Source organism: Homalodisca vitripennis, chromosome 2, assembly GCF_021130785.1.
Source record: "Homalodisca vitripennis isolate AUS2020 chromosome 2, UT_GWSS_2.1, whole genome shotgun sequence".
NCBI classification, from domain to species: domain Eukaryota; kingdom Metazoa; phylum Arthropoda; class Insecta; order Hemiptera; family Cicadellidae; genus Homalodisca; species Homalodisca vitripennis.
In genome coordinates, this window is record NC_060208.1 from 102,435,004 (window position 1) to 102,456,200 (window position 21,197).

General features: G+C 32.7%; 1 protein-coding gene across 10 annotated transcripts in view; it reads left to right on the forward strand.

Annotated features, from left to right (window-relative positions):
* LOC124354481 (G protein-activated inward rectifier potassium channel 3-like) overlaps positions 1-21,197 on the forward strand; it is a 164,242-nt gene that overhangs the window by 109,733 nt on the left and 33,312 nt on the right. For all 10 annotated transcript variants that reach the window (XM_046804962.1, XM_046804963.1, XM_046804964.1 and 7 more), the window contains 5 exons: positions 427-541; positions 9,737-9,995; positions 10,820-11,094; positions 17,513-17,705; positions 18,094-18,309. In XM_046804962.1, the coding sequence (XP_046660918.1) occupies positions 427-541; positions 9,737-9,995; positions 10,820-11,094; positions 17,513-17,705; positions 18,094-18,309 (1,058 nt within the window). The remainder of the gene's footprint in view (positions 1-426; positions 542-9,736; positions 9,996-10,819; positions 11,095-17,512; positions 17,706-18,093; positions 18,310-21,197) is intronic.

Genomic DNA, 21,197 nt, shown 5'->3' on the forward strand with positions numbered 1-21,197 from the left:
TTGCATTTACATTATAAAACGTATTACCTTTTCACCTCATTTCTGAGATTAACCATTGAATTCTACGAGCGGCTATATAACAGTGGATGTGTTTGAGATATATTTTATTGCATATTATTATTAATTGCAATGTGTATTGGATTTGGAGAGGAGGCAGTCATAATCCCCAACTCGTAAACCTCACTTACCCTTAACCTGAATATCCTGTCAAAAAAGCATCGCAGGAGACCTTATATGTGTTAGGACAGTTTCATGAGCTTGTAAGTCCCAAAAACACTATGATTGCAGATGACAGAAGATTTGACTGTTATTGAAACAGTTTCTGTTACTGAATTTATTATTATATCTGCCACTGAATCTATTATTATATCTGTGACTAAACAATACTCTACACTGTAACAGCACTGACATTGCTTCCTGTTCCAGGTACAGACAGACGAGGTTCAGCTCCAGGAGGGTCCGTAGACGGGTGGTCTTCAAACATGGAGACTGCAACGTGGTCCAGGGCAAAGTGGCCAAGCGACGACGCAGGTATCTACAGGTACTTTACTTAGCTTACTGTCTTAACAGGTAGAGGTTGTGTCGTTGCTTCATTTTTGATCAAGGGTGGCTTCTTTCTATGCTAACTGGATTTTAATTAAGGATGTTAAATAATTGTTCATCAAAAAGTGGCTAAATCTATTTTGCCAATTTTTATTTCCTTCACTGAGAATCAAACCCGTGAGATCTCGATCATAGAGCCCACTGTCTTACTGGTAGGATGTAGTGTAGATATAACAGACAGTTGTAATCAAACATATATACGAATTTATATGCTTGACACCCACTCCGCATGAAACAATATAAAGCTCAAAAATACATATTTTTTGATCAATTTTAAATACTTTAGGGTAAATATTAACCTAGATCCAAAAATTGTTAAGAAAATATCAATACAACGAAGTATTGATGGATTTAATAGAACGTAACTTAAGTATTTATCAAGACTGTAAGTAAATAGCTGACCGTAAGGACAACTTTGCTGCTCTTGACTTTCTGACCCCATTCACTCATACATACATTTATAATACAACAATTCTCAGTACATCATTCCATATACGGTAAACAGCATTGCAAAGGATATTTATATATTGTCCTCCCAAGAGTACCTGTGCTGCCGTAACTAGGGGTCTAGCGAATGAGGACATTTTGATTAATGCTGCTCTTTTGATATTTGACTCCAAATCAATGTATTTCTTCCTCGTACCAAGAAATAATACAACGCTATATTTCTTCAAACAACATACCAATTTCTTCTATAAACTTAACCAAAATATATATACAAACAGTTGTTTCAAAATATATAAAATCACTCTGTTTATTGAAAGGGCAATAACTTATAGTATGCCATCGCGCATCCCTTTAAAATGAAAATGTTCACTTGATTTTAATATTAGTGATTATTTGTTCTATTTTTTCTTTCTGTAAATTGACTGTGAGTAAATGCCCTCATCGGATCCATGAAAATAAACTTCCTTATAATTCCAATAAAATATTGAATGCTAAATTATATTACTAATTTTTTTAAAACATGCTTTTAAAACAAAAACAGCCCGATAAAGATCCCATATGTAACACGTAGGCTATTCTTATCTAATTTTTAATTGTAACGAAATAAGATCAATATGTATACATACGATAGAGTTTAAATTTATTTGTTTTTACAAGAGTTGGTTTGAAAAGAAACACAAGTTTGAAAGGATTTTATCTTTTAGACAATAGAGAGCTGCTTGTTGAGCAAGTACAAATAAACTAATACAACTAAGTATCGCGTCTTTCGACCAATGTAACGAAAGTTTTACCAATCAATCGGTCAAATATTAAATGTTAAAATTATATATATATATATATATATATATATATATATATATATATATATATAGATGATATGATTATATAATTTGATTTAGCTCGGTCTGTTTCCAAATTTATTTATTCTATGATTGTAAGGTTGCTATCATAGGTGCCTATGGGACTAATGTAATAATATTGGCTAACGCTCAGCCAAATCTCAAGGAGTGACGAACTCGGTGTTGCTACTTTATAAATGTGAAACCTAATGCAATTACAAGTCTATAGATCTGTTTGTATTCAAGATATCGTGCAGATAGACAGTCAGAAATTAAATTGTTCTAGTCCCTCGAGTCCTTTCACCTTTGCTAACGCTCAGCCAAAACATTTATATACTTTAATAAACGCCTCATATAGTATTGACGCAGAAATAATTTCGAATAATACAGAATATGTAAATTATGCCTTGAATAACACAAAATACTTCTTAGGCTACTACTTTACTACTGTACTACATACGTTGCTAAGCTGAACCTGATAATGTGTCAACTATGCGTTCTATGATAACTTTACATTCGTGAACAGAATGGGATACGATTTTCTTTTTTCGAGACAATGCAAACGGGAAGGTCATATTTATATGACGTTTACACCCTCAGCTGCTTGCAGTAGTTCGAACTTGTACAAACGGAGTAAAGAGTATGCTTATGACTAAAAGGAATTTCTTATTAATTCTAATAAAACAGAATTTTTTAATTACAGGATACAAAAACATATAGAACCATATCTTGTCAAAGAGTTTTAACATTTTGTTTTTATATGAACATCACTAATTTTTCGTGATAAGTGTCTTTATTATTGGATTGTGCATGTATGGTAGGCCTATAACGTACAATATATACTACAAACAGTAAAAAGTTGCTTAGAGGTATATTAACCATATTGACTAGCATAAAACTAAACACACACACACACACACACACACACACACACACACACACACACACACACACACACACACACACACACACACACACACACACACACACACACACACACACACACACACACACACACACACACACACACACACATATATATTAATGCTTGCTTTATCGTTTAGAATAAATTTATTACGTTTGCAAAGCCTATTACTCAAGATGTTTGAAAATTTAGTTTTTGTCTGTCTGTCTGAAAAACCTCTAGAGAACGATCTCTTGATTTCTTCTAAATAAATTTGAATGTTTTATGGAGATTGCATTTCTATATATGCAACATCGAGTTTGGTGTCGATGCATTTCACTTCAGGGGTATGGATGAATGTTAAAGAAAAATTTACACTTTCATCTAAGGGATTTTACCATGATGACAACATAGCGGCTGGTTTGACATCAGTTTGTATATCGGCTGGGCATCTCAAGAATAAATCGACCTATAGACTTTAAATTTTGCATGCAATCCCACCGAAGCCTTTATACATGATACGTGGCGTGTTTTACACCTATATTTTTTAATTATAAAGTATTGTTTATAGATACCAGTATTTTCAAGACGTATGTTGATAACTCTGAAAACAGTACGTGAAGGTATGCGTCAACACTGTTATTATATTGTGTACAGCATATTCTCTATCCTTGTCTCTTCCACGGCGAGACTTGATTAGTCTTTCTTATAAAAATACACAGGAAATGCTTACTTGTCGAATGGTTGTAAAATAATTGTAAGTTATAGGCTCTTATTGCAATTTCCATACAATAAATAGAAAGGACCAACTCAGCAACGCACATCATCCAAAGGAAATCGTTTCTAGATTACTCAGGAAAGGTTTGAGTTATATTTTCTCATGAACGGAGATCTTCCCTAACAATGGCAACTCCGATATTCCTGGATTACGCGATCCTTCTCAGCTTTACATTTGTTGGTCCGGTTACAAGAATATACTCATGAATAATGTCGTGTTGAGAGAACTTATATTCGCTCATGGCCGTGCTCGTTTTCACCATCAATTGTATTGATGAATTTACTATATCTGATGCTTTTATAACATAACAATATGTAAGTGTTCGTAATAGTTTTTAATACGTTAGTGTATTTGTTTTGTTGATACAGGGAACAGGATTTGTGTACACAACAGTTCGCGTTGATTGTTTCACTAATGTAAAAATAGGTTTATAAAAACATATGATATAAAAGTGATACATCTGAACCCATGAAACAAATGTCTAATATATATTCTTGGGATAAAAATGTAAAAAGTCTTGGTTAAAAATTGTCTGATAGCCTAAATTTACTGATTTAAATTATACACTGCCTCGTGGAGCAAACAATTTTTTCTTACTTTATTTGTCTTCAGGGAAGTCGTCTCAAAGGCTATGAATTAAAAAAATTCCAACCAAAAATTGATTACACCAAATCAACCAAGTTCAACTGGAGGAGTGACTTTTTGCAACATTTTTACCATATTTAGATATTGAAGTTTTTCCTCTCTATTTGCGTTTTCAGGAAAATTGTATTCTGTTACTTAAATAATTTGTATAACAGTGTAACCGAACAGTATAAAAGGATAGAGACGATTGTTGAAATTTTAGAGATTATAAAAATATGACAATTATATTTTAATGGCCTATAATGTAAGAACTGATGGCGTTACTATTACAATTGTTTCTGGTTGAGAAGGGCGTATAGAATATATTTGGAACCTCTATCTGATACATTTGAGTGGGCAAACCGTTTAATTGGTTATCCAATCCCGACTAGAGATCGCTCCTTGACCTAGTGGGCAGACATTAGCAATAACAGTATTAACTGTTTCCCTTCACAGTCGACGATAAATGGCTCGCAACAAGTTACACACAACTTGTAATGTGATTACTTCTGGCTGTGAAGCAGATGGCGATAGTTTGTTTGCTCCCTCAGACAAACTGACAAACTTGTCTGAGGCAACGACCTTTGAATGGCGAAATGTCATTGAGAAGTTTTTCCTGTGTGATAACAGTTCCTTGTTCCTTTTATTCTCTTTCTCTTCTCCCTGTACAAATTATATTGAGAATAGGATTGTTTGTGTACAGGAAGACTTGTGAAGGCATCTGTATACGATAAAGCATGTTATGGTAATCTGATGCCAAGAACAGAGATTTAAAAAATGTATTGACCCCAAAGTCAATCCAGTTATTCCTTGGATCAAGAGCAACTTTACAGGGCCCTTTCTAATTCTCCACAATCCTTGCATAAGAGTTGTTGCACAAATGGATACACAACAATTTTTGTCAGAAGAACCTTGTCGGTCGAGTCTTTAATATGGTATACTATATAATAAATCCTTGATACTGATATTTAAATAAATCATACACATTAATTTTAGATCAACTTTCAATGATTTATGCAAAACTATAATTTATTTTATTACTAAATATAATCCGTAAATTTAAATTATTTGTGAAGATGCTTCCAAATCGGGTATGTTTAAGATAAGTAGATTATTATCACTAAATAATTTAAACTATTTAAGATTTATTACATAACCAATATATTTTTGTGGAATTAAAACAATGTTCGTACCTTGAACGTTTTTTCCATCAATTAAAAGTGCTAATGTTATGGTATGGAAAATACAGTATTGGCAGTAATTGTATACTTAAAGTTCTCTCTGGAGGGAGTTTTGTAACAATAATTACTCTTACGATATAAATCAACATATCATGTAATAATTATATTGCTGAAAACATAAATAAAAAATAAACAGTTCCAAGAAAACAAAGGTTTGAAAATATTGTATATACAATTTGTAATTACTTCAAAGTAAATCATAATAATAATTCCAGCCCGTTTTGACTTTGTGACATTCGTTTCAATTAATGTCCAATTCAAAAGTAGTCAGCATAATACAATAAATATTTCAGACTATATATCATGTTATAATTTCCATTAAAATTTGGTTAAATGTATTAATAATTTTATCTTACTATGTGAAATTTCTAAAATAGATTTTTAGATCAAAAAATCAAAATGGAGGCAAATTTGTATACGTGAAGCTATTTAGTTTGAACATTTAACTGACACTGTTAGAAATAACATTATTATTTGATTTAAATATTAAGTTAAGGAATGACCATATCATCAAAAACTTTATAATGTTGTACAGTGAGACTTAAGGCTAAATAACGCCTTGGTTGATCTAAAAATGGTTTATTGTTTTCAATAAACGGTTCAATTTGTGGTTGGGCAGGTTTGCTCCCACACTGTTAAACAGTTTCTCACTTCATTGGATTTATTTTAAATTTAATCATTTTATTGTTACTATGGAATTTTTTTTCCGTATTGTATGTTTTTAATATTGGAGTCACAATATAAGGGTACTCGCTGTTGAAAAGAGGTAATCTATCCTACCTTACAGTAAATAAATACAAGTAAAATTACCGTAATTTTCGGTCTGTAACGTTGAAAGTATTGCCTCTGGTAACAAGCACGGTAATGATAATAATCCTAAGCAGACAAAATTTGCCTGGACCTCTCCCAAACCTTATTGTCCTATCTGTTGGGGGCCCACTTTAGCGCACAATAACGGCGTCTTATTTTCCTGTCTCGCCCTTCTGTCTCGCTCGTTGAACCCACTCTTTAGGTCAACTCTATCTTTTTTGTTCAGGTACTCAAGATTGGAATACCTCTTTTGGTTAAGAGCCCTACGAGATCATTGTGTCCAGGAGATCAGTTCTACTGACACAAGACAAGATCTGACGATGGTTGCTTTAATGTAGCTGCTGATATGCAGCATATTAATTCTGAAACTTGTGGAAAGTAGCAGTGAAGCAGAATACCGCTGTATTAAATGGTATTCAAAACAAAACGGATGTATCAGGCTAGCATTAAAGCTGAGTAGCTATAGTTCTGTACTGAATGATAGCGGTAGCTTATAGATAACAGTTAAAGCTCTGCTTAAAGTCTCAAGCGTGAACAGCTTTAACCCATTGTAAAAAACAGATAAGGTTACCCGACCTTTCCTAATTTGTAATTTCAACGTACACGTTATGTCCTCATCACATACAGTTCTGGAAAAGTATATAAATGCGAGTACACATTTGGAAAATATTTATCTACTGGTTTAACAGTCGGATGAACAGCCAGTCAGCCCATAATATTGATAAGTCGGATGAACAGCCAGTTAGCCCATAAGATTGATAAGTCGGATGAACAGCCAGTCAGCCCATAAGATTGATAAGTCGGATGAACAGCCAGTCAGCCCATAAGATTGATAAGTCGGATGAACAGCCAGTCAGCCCATAAGATTGATAAGTTGGATGAACAGCCAGTCAGCCCATAAGATTGATAAGTCGGATGATTTAGTCCCATAAGAACGATGTTAAACCTCAAACTCATTTACAACCTTGTTCGTGGTCGTAGAGGATGGGAAATATACATAGTACGCATCCATTCGTTTAAACAATTTTGGTTTTAAAAAACTTCGTTTTTGAACTTTTTGATTAAATACTTAAACAGTATATACCTTTCCAAAAAATAAAGAGCATTTGGATCATTTAAATATTTAATGTAATACTTTTCCCATGATCGTGCGCCTAAAATAAAAGATTACAGTTTTTGAGGGTTAATATTGTTCATATGGAGTAACACTAAAGGTCTTTTCATTATAACTAACTCTTAAGGTATATTTTCTTTAATTATAAAGGAATAACCCAATGTTTGGTTTTAAATTGTCTTTAATTAGTATTGAGAAATTAGGAATTATAAAGCCCTTCAACCTGAATAGTTCTGAAATAAAATTAATGAAATCGAAATTTTTAATGTTTAAGGTTTTACTAAATAAAAACTATACAGTTTACAAATAATAACATTATTTCCATAAATCTTATTACTAATATTACAATAAAGATACAAATTTTGAGGCTTTACCTAAACAATGCGTTTTATATTATTTTGGGAAAATATCTTAAAGTGTAATTACAATATTTGTACACAAGCACTTTTTTGTTCACTACAAAGTAAATGCTCTAGTGACAAATCTTTAAGCTACCATCAATTTGTTTAAAATTGGTACTTATTGATACATTATAATCTTGTCAAGTAACAATTTACAATTTTACATTACATACAGTTCTGTAGGGTACTTCACTAATGAAGGGGTGCGAACGTTGGGAGTTCCAGATACTGCCTTATATAATGCTATCATTAACCAGTATTGAAATTTTTGAAATTACAGTATTTAGAAAATTACCTTTATCTATGACTGTAGTCCTCATCCTGTTTCATAGCAATTACTACAATTCTGTGAACTAATCATTGTCAATAACTCTCTATAGAATATTAACGTGCTTTGAGAAACACAGGCCTTTATGCCTTTAAAATTAAACATTTAATGATTTGGAAGTTGTTTAATTACCCATCTCAGAAATCTTGCGGATGCCATTACAAAGAAAATTGCTTTTTATAATGTAAATGGTTATCTAAAGTCTGTGTTTATGCTCTCTGGAAGTACACTTAAACGTGTGTATTTTACACATAATAGAAATATCCAATACCAAAATTTGATGTACGAGTGTTTAGGATGTATACACATTAATATCTATGCAGTATAATGTTTGAAATGTTGTCAATACAATATGTTCGATTATTTTGAACCATCAGGTTAAATATTATCCGTTCACCTACTTGAATTCATGATTTCATCAGAGGCTCCACCATTTCCAGAACTATTTATGCAATTACGAAAACAAAGTCAAGAATAGGAAATCTCTGTTGTTTGTTCCATATTTTGCACACTGTTTTAGTTAATAAATAGGTTGCCACAAGTTTTTCATGTTTTAATGTTTTGTATTTGTCAAGGTTTGAAAACAGGTCTTTTCTAAACCACTCTATTCGAACTATTATAATTCAATATTTAATATATAAACGGAATTACATTTTTGGGAAATGGCATAAATGCATATATTTATACATTTTAATAGAAAATATACAAAGATTGAATTTTAATTTTGAGTTCAGCAGGACACTCCTGCTGAACTATTATTGCTGACAGATAATTTATACTACTTTTATAATGTATTGCTTCTTAAAAAGTACAATTCATACAATGTCGATGATGTTGTATCGCAAGACTAGTTTATTAGGTGAATTACATCCAGCACACCATTTCATCATTAAACACTTAAAAATATTAATGTCACTATATTTGTTTGAAATGGTTATCATTTTACTTTTTAAAGTTACCATGGTCACAATTTCTAACCGAACAACTTTAGGGGTTTTGTTAGATTTTCAGTTGCAAAAATTGTTATGAAATTAATGGAAATTGTGTATAATAGTAGTCTTTCAAAAATGTTTTATAACTTCAAATTAATAAAAATTGCTATTAGCCTTCAAGTACCAGACGGACGTTGCAATCACAAAAACACCAACCAACTACCTACATCGAGCCAAGATCGATTTGAGAAGCAAGCAGGAGTGTCCAACATAATATATATGTTGGACACTCCTGCTGAACTATTATTGCTGACAGATAATTTATACTACTTTTATAATGTATTGCTTCTTAAAAAAGTATTTTTAGTCAAATTAAGTTGTAGATAGCACGTTCAATGGAGTTTAGATGAAAAAAGATCAGTTTTCCAATTTTAGACACGTCATTCAATTTATTTTAATTATAAATCGAAGTATTATGGAATAAAAGGCATTCAACAAAGGTAATCCTACTGAAGAAAATATTTAAGAAACTTTTACAGCATTTTTCAACGAATATAATATTTTTTGCCACAGTAGAGCGACTACACGAATTGTGAACTGTCCTCATGATGTGAAACACGTTTTTCTAGAATCATTTCCTATAGAAGCTATCTCAAAGAAACTGATAGTCATTTTGAAAGTATGACGCATTTAAGAGATGTAATCTGCTGTGCAGGACATCTTCACTACTCTGGTGGATGCTCAGTGGAGGTGGACTTTGTTGGTCTTCGCCCTCAGTTTCCTCCTTAGTTGGCTCGGGTTCGCGGTGGTCTGGTGGCTCATCGTCATCACCCATAGCGACCTCGACCACGCGGCCTCGACCCCGGCCGCAGGCAATGCCACTGAGGTTGCAGACACCCTCAACTATTGCATCGTCGGTGTCAACACCTTCACTGGAGCCTTCCTTTTCAGCGTGGAGACCCAGCACACCATAGGTCGGTAGTTCTTTAGTTATAATTTTTTGCCCAAATAAATAATAAAGATCTATTGATTCATCGATTTTTGATTTTGGATTTCACAATAGAGTCTTTATTTTCTTAAAATGCCGAACTTTAAAACCCTCTAAACTTTCACAAGATCTAATGGTAACCTTAAAACTTTTGTATGATCTCGGAATAGGAGGCTCTTGAGTATATTTTGAAATCAAATGTTATGAATCATGACAGCATTTTTATACATTTACTTATCAACGTTAAATTATTAATGATTAAATGTTTTGAAACTACAGAAAATAATTGTTGCGTTAACCAATAGCTATTGTAAATAGTGGGCGTATATTATTGTAATCTAATACTGTGGACATTAATATCGCGTAAATGATTTAAACCCATTTTGAATTTCCTTTCATTCTAGCTCTAACTTTTCAAAGATGTTATTATGTTATTAATAAACCTAATAATGAATCTATAGGTATCTAAAATTCGCTTAAAAAGGATCACTGTTGCATAGCTTTATTTTTTTAATACGCAAAAATTTTATAAAGTTCATAAATAATTATAATAGTGTTTGTTAAATATAATTTCTATTGTTTCTATAATATGTTTTACACTTCCTACTATAATTGCGTTTTGAAGGTAAAAATTGTTTTAAATTGTGTAACATAATAATTGTTAAATTTTTGAACAGTTGAATTTTCTACGCTGATTGGTGAGCATTTCAAGAATGAGTCAGTATTGGAATTATATCATCGCATAAACTGTCTGTGATATACATTAGACGAGATCTGGACAATGAGGCTATGATCTCTTCTGTTGTACAGGGTACGGGGCACGCTACACCTTGGAGGACTGCCCGACCGCCATCTTCGTCATGTGCCTCCAGAGTATCACTGGGGTGATGATACAAGCCTTCATGGTGGGAGTGGTGTTCGCCAAGCTGTCGCGGCCAAAGAAGCGCACCCAGACGCTGCTGTTCAGTCGGCACGCGGTGATCTGCCAGCGAGACGGAGAGCTGTGCCTCATGTTCAGGGTGGGCGACATGCGCAAGAGCCACATCATAGAGGCTCACGTGCGCGCCCAACTCATCAAGAGAAAGGTGAGCCGATGGAGCAGGTATTTTGGGCGGGTTTCATGATAAAAATCCTGAGAAATTAACAATGCATGGGATTTTTTTAATTGCCCCTCTTCTGAAATAACTTAAACTAGTGATAAATTGTTAAGAATTAATTGTTTTGTTCTAAGAGTGAAATGCAATCCTACATTAAAGTCTTTAAGTTTATTTAGTGTAATCGTTGCATTTGTATTTATACGTCTACTTTCGTTGAAATTTCTGAAAAAAGCTATAGATGTGAACTTTATTTAGTTGTTTGATTTAGTATTTTCTTTTTAAAACTTCGTTATGTCAATTTCATATTTACACTTTCTTAAAATGCACTTTTTATTTTTTCACGTACAAATTTATATTTTTAATTCTTGACTTTTGACAGATAATATGAGATGCATCTGAACATTAAAAGGATTTTATTCACATTGTTAGTGCTAGTAATTGTTACGTAGGGTGGGATGGTGTATTTAATATACTACTGTATTAATTGTGTTAATTTGTTTACTACATAAACAGGTTTTAAACATGGATTAAAAACCTGTAACACGTTGACTACGATAGACGGCCTAGTGAGCTTGCTGTGTTATTAAATTACCATCGCTCAAGAGCCGCTTTAAAGGTGGTAATGCAAAATTATATAAGTTCATACTTGCAAGACCTGAGATAGCATTAAATTCGTAACAAAAAATACTGCTTCTTTTAATTTAAAAAGTGTATTTGTAAAATTACTGGAATATTTGCCTCTCACTAAATAGAAACGCTCCTTTTCATTGTAAATCTACAGAGGAAAAATATTCATTTAAATTTGTACAGGCCATTAAATTCAGTACATTTGATTTGTACTGTGTCCAGTAATTAAATTTTTATATGAATGTTGTGTAAAATCAACCATATTTCGTACTCATTAAATGATACATAATAACATTAAAATGAATTATAACGTTACATAATAACTCTAAATGTTAACGTTATCTCAATCAACACAACATAAAATATTTATAAAAACCTAATTTTTCATATTTGGTCGAATTTATACAAATTTTGTACTCATTTCTAATGCATTCGTGTAATTACTCTCTCGCTTTTTGAGTCTTAATCGTTAGTTACATCTTTCACAAGCCATCAGAATAGCATAAAAAATCTTCCTTATTTCATATTATTTAAATGTTTCTCTATTTAAATTATCCACGAATATAAAATGGTAAAACGTTTTGTACTAAGACAATTTAAAAATATTTATATTTCTGTATCAATTAATTTTGGAATTGCATTTTATTAATTCAACCCCAAAGTGGACAAATTCCATAATATACTAACCTTATATATGTGTTTTAATAAATCCAAATCTGTTTCTTAATCCCTTTAAAAATTGTTTGTAACTATAAGTTACCAAAACGTAACATTAAGGACGCTAGAGACGTTAATTTATTTGTCTCTTAAATAAAAAATTGAAGAAAATCTAAAATTTTATCATGAATAATGTAAATATGAGGCACAAGTCTGCCTTGTGTACATATTATACGTTATATGTCACTCGTCATTATTAAACCAATAAACAGCCGATTGGTTTGTACGTATTTCGGTCCATCGTTTTGACTGATTTGTCACACAAATTAACCACCAACATCCAGATTATTCCATTTCTGTGGAACTGCGGAATTAGCCATTAACTGTTAATATAAAAATAAACAAATTATAACTTTGAGATAGCTTTTTAAAATCAAAGCTACAATCTTAGGTTTTTAACGTCGAAAAGTAACAAAAAAGTTAAAGAAGAAAAATGACTCTCGTGGCATATGAAATAAATATTACTACTTGAAATATCTAATTAACATCAATCTCTCCTATGGTCTTCGTAGAGGTTTAGATTTGACCATTAATGTCTAAAATTAAAGTTCCGTGTAAAATTTGAAGGGCGATTTGTAGGATATACAAATAGTAGAAATGAATAAACCTTATAACGAAGGGCTATGAGTAGAATATTTAATCAGAGTTGTTAGACCCCGTTTTTATCATATTTTATCCCAAAATACCTTTTAACTAAAGACACTTTAAAATTAAACGACTAAATAAATTAGTTTAAAACAAAAAAATTGTACTTAAACTTTTAAAAAACGTAAATACATTTTTGAACACTGTCAGACTAAAATTAGACTAGATGTTAATTTTGTACTAGAGCACGCATTTACATACTGGTACACTCACGTGCACGTGCATCTTGTGTTTTAAAAATCATTACCACATACCAAAAAAACATAAATTACTATTTAACTTAACTTGTAAGTTTTCCACGCAAAGATATGTTCTGCCCTTGACGACCTACTTTGTTCTGGGAGAAAGTAAAAATATTGACATTACTCCGTCAATAAATATGATGACACGTTTGAACAATCCACTCAGATATTGTGCTGCTTTACACTTATCATGGTTACTTCCTCCGAAATTACAAAGATCTCGTTACAATACTGTGCGTACTGCAACATTGTGTGTTGCGTGACAGCTCTGGTCAACATACTCTTACTTTGGCAGACGTCTCCGCGCGTTCGCCTTTTGGCGGGAGATACCTGTCCCGCCGCCAAACAAAATGGCGGCTGTATTTATTGATAGAAAACATTGACTCAATGAGATGGCTATTCTTCCTTTAATGAAGGACTTCTTGGCAATCGACTGTGACGTAACTTATTAAAGAATCGTTTACTGTCCGGATGAAATTTTACTGTACTTACAACCAGTTGATAATGAAATCGAGGAAACTGACTCCTTCACTTTGGACAACCAAAAAATGCCTATTTAGTGAATTTCTTGACTCAGTTCAATAATTAGTGTCCTAATCAGGAATGTTAAGGAAGGAGTAATGACGATTTGCCATAAATATCCCTGTTGTAACGCTAACTCAGGAAGAGTTGTTTCAATATTACAAAGACATGTGAATTGTTTACATATATTTTTTACACCACGCATAATGTAAAAGCAAACTTTAAAAATATAAAGGGGGATTTATTTTCCATTAAATATTTAAGAACACTGTAGCATGTGCTACAGATTCTGCTTTAACAAGATTTATATGTTAAACACTCTACATCGATCAAGATCGTAATAGCCCAATCGAAACCAAGGAAGTGAAAGTTAAGGAGTCGATTCAAAAAGGTACAATACATTTCATTATATCTCCTTAAACGGCTGTTATACTAGTTTATCTGCATCAAGGAACAAGATCTTGTGCCTAATATGTAAACAAATTTAGAGAAATTGTACAAAATTACTTTTTCTTTTAAATACTCTAAAGGACAATTATACACACTTGTTTTCTTCCAAAAACGATTAATGTTTAAGGACCCGAAAGCTTTTTTTTAATAACACCAATAATGGCAGCCAAAGTCATGACAAATTGTTGTCAACAAATTAAAATATGATTTTTTTTGTTTTGAAACAATATATGTCTTCCATACTTCGAAAAGAAGGTAAAATAAAACTCTATAAACGTATTCCCTGATTCTTATTTTTTTATATACATGTTCTGCGTTGATAAAGATTATAAAGATATTCACCACTGGTTTATTATATGTGTTATTTTGTAAAAGGCCACATTAAATCAAAACCTACGTATTGTCAAAAATATTTAAAGTAATTTCAAACTGTTCCATCTTAAATAATGGCTCCCAGGAGAAATGCCGAGTGCGCAAAGATTATGTGTTAACACATCACGTTACATTTCAGTTCTAAATTGTCTCATTACTCCTTTACTACTAGATAGAATGATTTCCTATTCTTACCAATTCGATGTTAGTATCATTTTTTTACATGATCCCAAGATCGAGAATCTAGTAATATCCAAACATAGGTTTCTCTGTAGGAGGACTCTTCCTCAGTGCAGATAACTATTGTAGTAGACAAACAACACGGATTGGCAATTAATTTTAAATTTATTTCACAATACCTTTTAGAATCAAGGGCATAACATTATCAGCTGCTATGTCTAATGATACTGAAAAAGCTCTATGAAATAAATTCATGGCCAATCATTGTTGTTTTACTACCACAATGGATTATTACTATGTTAATTCTGACTTGGAGCTATGCCTGTGAGGTAACCATGATAATTTAGTATTTTAAGGAAGATTATCGTCAGAGCTTCATGTGCTACACAAGGTCCTGTGTTCACCTATCAATGTCTCATAGCTGATTCTCGTGCATAATAGCTGAATCAAAGGAACAATTTCGGATCTTTCCTTTTTGGTCTCATCTATTCCACCATTCTAACGTAACTGTCCATTGTCACCATTTTGTGTGTTATCGTGAACAGAAGATCGTGTGTGACAGTGCCAACTGTCACTACCCCAAGAGTGACACAGTTGTGACTACTGTCGGGTCACGGTCCGGTCGCTGCTTTGTTCTCTGTCCCGGCCTCGGTTCTTCATCACCGAAAGCTAAAACGGCCACTTTGATCGTGACACGAGTCCTTGTCACTATCTTCCCGTGTCAATCTGTTTTGGAGCCCGATGTTCTGTTCGTAGAACTGTACGGAAATCTTGATTTCAAAACTATCTTAACAAGTTAAATTACTTAATCTAGTAACAAGAACGCAATTAGTATATAGCCTCCCACCAAAGCTTTTTGAGCTACACTTTTTTTTAATACTTCATCATTACAACCTACCGTTGATGATGAAGCTTGAGTACAATACATTGAAAAAATTGTATTGGTATTGTTAAGTACACATCGTGTACTTAATTGAATTGCGATTGTATATTCGTCTTCATTTATCATCCTCGTCTGTACACAAATTATGTTGCCGAACATACCTATGAAGAAATCCCCCCTTTACTAAACATTTTCCTATTAAATTATGTATTATTATTATTCATTGTTTAGAATTTATATTATCAGGGATAATTATATAGGCCGATAGGAAGGTTGTAGCTTGACATCTAACATTGAGTTGGTAAGTTGACAATAAAAACACTATTAGGGAATACAGTTTAGCTCCTAAAGACACTTTTTATCCATGTTGTGAATAACGATTTTATCATACGGAAACAAAATTCTAAACTTTCCACATTATTTAATTTTAATTAATAATTAAACATAGTAATACTGTCAAGTTAAAATTCAGTCGACTGGTGGTTTGAAACAGACAACGAATCGGATAATACAATCAAAATTAAACCTTATTTAGCTCTATGTATAAGAAATAATTTTAACTGCCATCAATCTTCCTTTTTCTCGACAAAACAATTTTTTCGTTTACATGTTTTATTTTTCATATATATTAAGTATACCTTTTTCAATACAACTGACTAAAAAGTACTTAACATATTCCTTTTGCTAGTATGTTGAGAACTAAAAAATACAGTACAGTTATCGAATTTTTCAAAATCTGTGTAACATTTAAGACATATTTTATAAAATATGAATATATTTATTTTTACGCCATTGATAATTAATTGCCGTATGTTATTATAGTGGAAGAACGAAAGTTTAATTTTATTAATCACACATTTCAGAGCAGCCTGCGTATTAATGAAACTTTACACTTTGCGCTGTCGTATATTGCAAACATACTTTTGAAGGCGCACTCAAAATCATGGAATGATAGGTTACTCTTTTGTTTTAAACGTTATAATGTGAAAAATCTTTTTTACAATTATATTACGAAATAAATACCTTGACTGTACAACAACAAATTTGTAAAATAAGAAGGAATAGTTCGTAAATGGTATAACTATTTCAGATATTATAAATAAGTGGTGTTAAATAGAAACATCTTTTTTTCTTTGACGAAATAAAGTAATATATTTTTTTTACATATCCAGTAAGCACAAACCATCCTTTATAGTGTAAGTGTTTCAAAATTACTTGTAAAATTTCTATTTTTAACTAGTGCTTTGTTACACAAGTATATACAAGTATAAGACTTTAGATCACTGGATTTGCTTTACAAACAAGTTTATGAAGATAAAATCCGATATATTTTGACGGATCTTTTTCAAGTTGCGTTTCGTACGATGTACGATATAAGGAGTTCTTCTTAATTTGTTTTGGTGTGTTCAGTGCATATGATTGTTAGGATTCAAAAAGACATGGAGTATAGTTTTAGCTAGTATTCCGTCGCAAATTTATTTAAGTCTCATTCTTTTTTTTCATAGACGTCTTTGAGCAAGATCTCTTTTCTCATTTTAAAATTGTCCCTTCATTCTTCACCATCTTCTTTTGCCTCTCTGTTAAACTATTACACCTTCCTCTACTGACATCCTTTTCCTTCTTCTCATACTGCTTCTCCTCCACGTTCAATCTCACTAACGCAATCCGTCATACTTTGCTTCATGTTCTTTAATGTATGGAGTAACACAAAGCTCGGTCTTAGATTTTGTTTTCAAAGTCTCACCCTGATATCCACTGCCTGCCGCAGGTGACAAAGGAGGGCGAGTTGCTGCCTTTTTGCCAGACGGAACTGAAGGTGGGTGGTGATGGAGAGGAGGACAAGATCTTCTTCATATGGCCCACCACCATCGTCCACAAGATCACCTCCTCCTCCCCACTGTACACGCTGTCGGCGGCCGACATGCTGCGGGAGCGGTTCGAGATCGTTGTCATACTCGAGGGTACGCCACCTGGCTGAACGGGTTAAAGACGGAATGTTTTGGAGAATTCAGTTTGTATTAACCTTCATTATTTAGTGAGGATCTCAAAAGAAACACTGGAATTCTGTTGTTATAAAATTCTTAATAATATAACAATCTCCGCATTCTAAGATGTTCACTAGCCTCTCTTATTTTATTTTCTCTATCAACATTTATTAACAAAATCTATTTATGAATTTACAATTATGTTCCACTCCTTTATTGCATAATCCTGCTTATATTTTTGTTGTATATTCAGCCATATTGTCTTGTATTGTATACTTATTCAGATCTTCTCATTCATTATTCACGTCACTAATGCATGGTGTATTTCCCGCACACTCACAATGTCCGCCTGTGCACTGTGCAGGTGTGATAGAGTCGACGGGCATGACGACGCAGGCCCGCAGCTCCTACCTGCCCGGCGAGATCCTTTGGGGTCACCGGTTCCAACATCTAGTCACTTTCAAGAAAGAAACTGGTGAGCACGAGGTGGATTACAGCCTGTTCAACGACACGTACGAGGTGGATACGCCTCTCTGCAGTGCCATGGAGCTGGATAACCTCACCCAGCAGAGCAGGCCAGGTGAGTCCACGGACAATGTGCGTCCGAATCCCTCACAACCGAATACCACCGAATCCTTTAGAATCGAATAGGTTATTCGATAATCCATTAAATGATAAATCTATGAAAATTAGCATAGAATACGTTAGTAACCAATCCTCTAAGCTTTGAATACGTTAAACATCTGAAATTATAATTATCGAATCATTTAGAACCGAATATGTTAACTAATAACCCGTGAGCTCCAATCGAATTACTATCTAATCCATTAGCATCGAATCATTCCTAGTGGTTCTGTTAGCCTACTATACGGTTGGACCCAAATGCATTAGTGAATCAATTATCACAGAATACATTACCATAAGATCCTTTATTACCAAAATTTTGAGATCCAAGTAAGTTAGCACAAAACCCATTACTACTATAACCTTTGTTACCATATTTCTGAGCTCCAAATAGTCTAACAATTAATCCATTACATCGAATTCTTTAGAGCCTTAGGAGTTACACGGTACGACATTACCTAAGAACCAAATAGCATTAAGAATTTGTCCGATAACATTAACATATTTTATATAATCAATATTGGAGAATGATTTGGTCGGATTTCTTTGTTTGATTTGGTGTGCTTTAAGAATATACGAATCAAACACTTTAACCACAGTACTAGCAAAGAAGTTACCATCAAGTTCTTGTGTTAAAAAGAACCCAAACCTCAGCTTCTATTGGTGCATTAGTAATTCCCGGATATATTACTGCAGGGTTTTGATTTATTAAGTTAATGAAATAGTTAGTTTATTGAATAATCAAAAATACACAGAATAATTTTTAAATATAAGATTTTATGGATTTATTACTGATATGAAGATGATGAGTAAAGTTAGTAATGTAAATGCTTTAAAGACAATACGATGCTATTTTTTTGCCAAATAAATCTGTTGTGTTATTAATAACGATTTTGATGGAGAAGACAAGGTAGTGCTGAGGCAAAAACTGGGTCATTGAGTAATAAAACTTTGCAGTATCGACTAATCCAAAAGTTACCCGGGCAGTGCTTCAGGTCTGATAGAAATTAATGTCCACTTTCTGTTGCTGTGCGGCGCGGCGCGGCGCCTCTCTGAACAAAACCACAACTTATCGCTAGTGCTCGGAAGAATTCTTTCCATTTCAACAGAATATAAGCGAATTCCTCTAAGGAAAACAAACTATTGTGGACTGCATTATTTATTATTCATCGGTAGTATTAACAGTCAAGGCTTTATTAAACAATAGATTTAAGGTCCAAAAACCAAGATGTACTTAAATATCCGTAAATATTTACATTTAATGTAATAACGTAATATTACTGATAATTAATATTATAACATATATTTCATACCAAGATACTAATAATCTGTGAAGTTTTGATCAAAAATATGTGTCGTTATTGGAGTCTGCGAATAGTGTGGAACAAGTATTTGCTTATTATCATCATAATTACTTAAACATTATTTAATGCGATGTTGTAATTTAATATCAATTCAATTCAAAACCTTATTTATTCCCAAATAAAGAAATTACAATTCCATAATAGATTAATATATACTATAGTAATTTTAAAGTATGACTAAAACATAAACATTACTTAAAATATAGGACAAAAGTACCCACACAGGCAAGCCTGTGCGTGGGGACGAATCGTTGAAAAGATAGGTCGACCCACATTGCTGATAAGTTTTAATCATATATAACTCAGATATATAGCATACTTAACACACTCACGTACATACATAAATACATAAACCTAGCTCCCAGTACAGTAGAACTGAAAAAAGTAAAGTAACGGGCATGTGGTATAGCTTATTTTCTGTCGTAAGATTATATATTATACTTAGTAAGAAATTTTCCTTTAATACAGCACGCTGTAATTACTAAGATGTCACTTGAGATAGAAAAATATAGCTAACAGTGTGCTATTTTTATCAATATACTATAGCTAAACGGGTGTTGTTATTTAATGCATACTGTAGGTAATGATTATTATTATTCGTGTACAATAGCTGATGAGGTGTTGTCATTTAATATCGTATACTATAGCAAATCCGGAGTTTTTTTATAATGCACACTGTAGGTAACGATTATTATTATTCGTGTACAATAGCTGATGAGGTGTGGTCATTTATCGTATACTACAGCTAATCGTGTGTTATTTATAATGCTCACTGTAGGTAACGATTATTATTATTAGTGTACAATAGCTGATGAGGTGTGGTCATTTAATATCGTACACTATAGCAAATCCGGAGTTTTTTATAATGCACACTGTAGGTAACGATTATTATTATTCGTGTACAATAGCTGATGAGGTGTGGTCATTTATCGTATACTACAGCTAATCGTGTGTTATTTATAATGCTCACTGTAGGTAACGATTATTATTATTAGTGTACAATAGCTGATGAGGTGTGGTCATTTAATATCGTACACTATAGCAAATCCGGAGTTTTTTATAATGCACACTGTAGGTAACGATTATTATTATTCGTGTACAATAGCTGATGAGGTGTGGTCATTTATCGTATACTACAGCTAATCGTGTGTTTATTTATAATGCTCACTGTAGGTAACGATTATTATTATTCGTGTACAATAGCTGATGAGGTGTGGTCATTTAATATCGTACACTATGGCTAATCGGGTGTTTTTTTTATAATGCACACTGTAGGTAACGATTATTATTATTCGTGTACAATAGCTGATGAGGTGTGGTCATTTAATACCGTATACTATAGCTAATCCGGAGTTTTTATAATGCACACTGTAGTTAACGATTATTATTATTCGTGTACAATAGCTGATGAGGTGTGATCATTTATCGTATACTATAACTAATCGGGTGTTATTTATAATGCTCACTGTAGGTAACGATT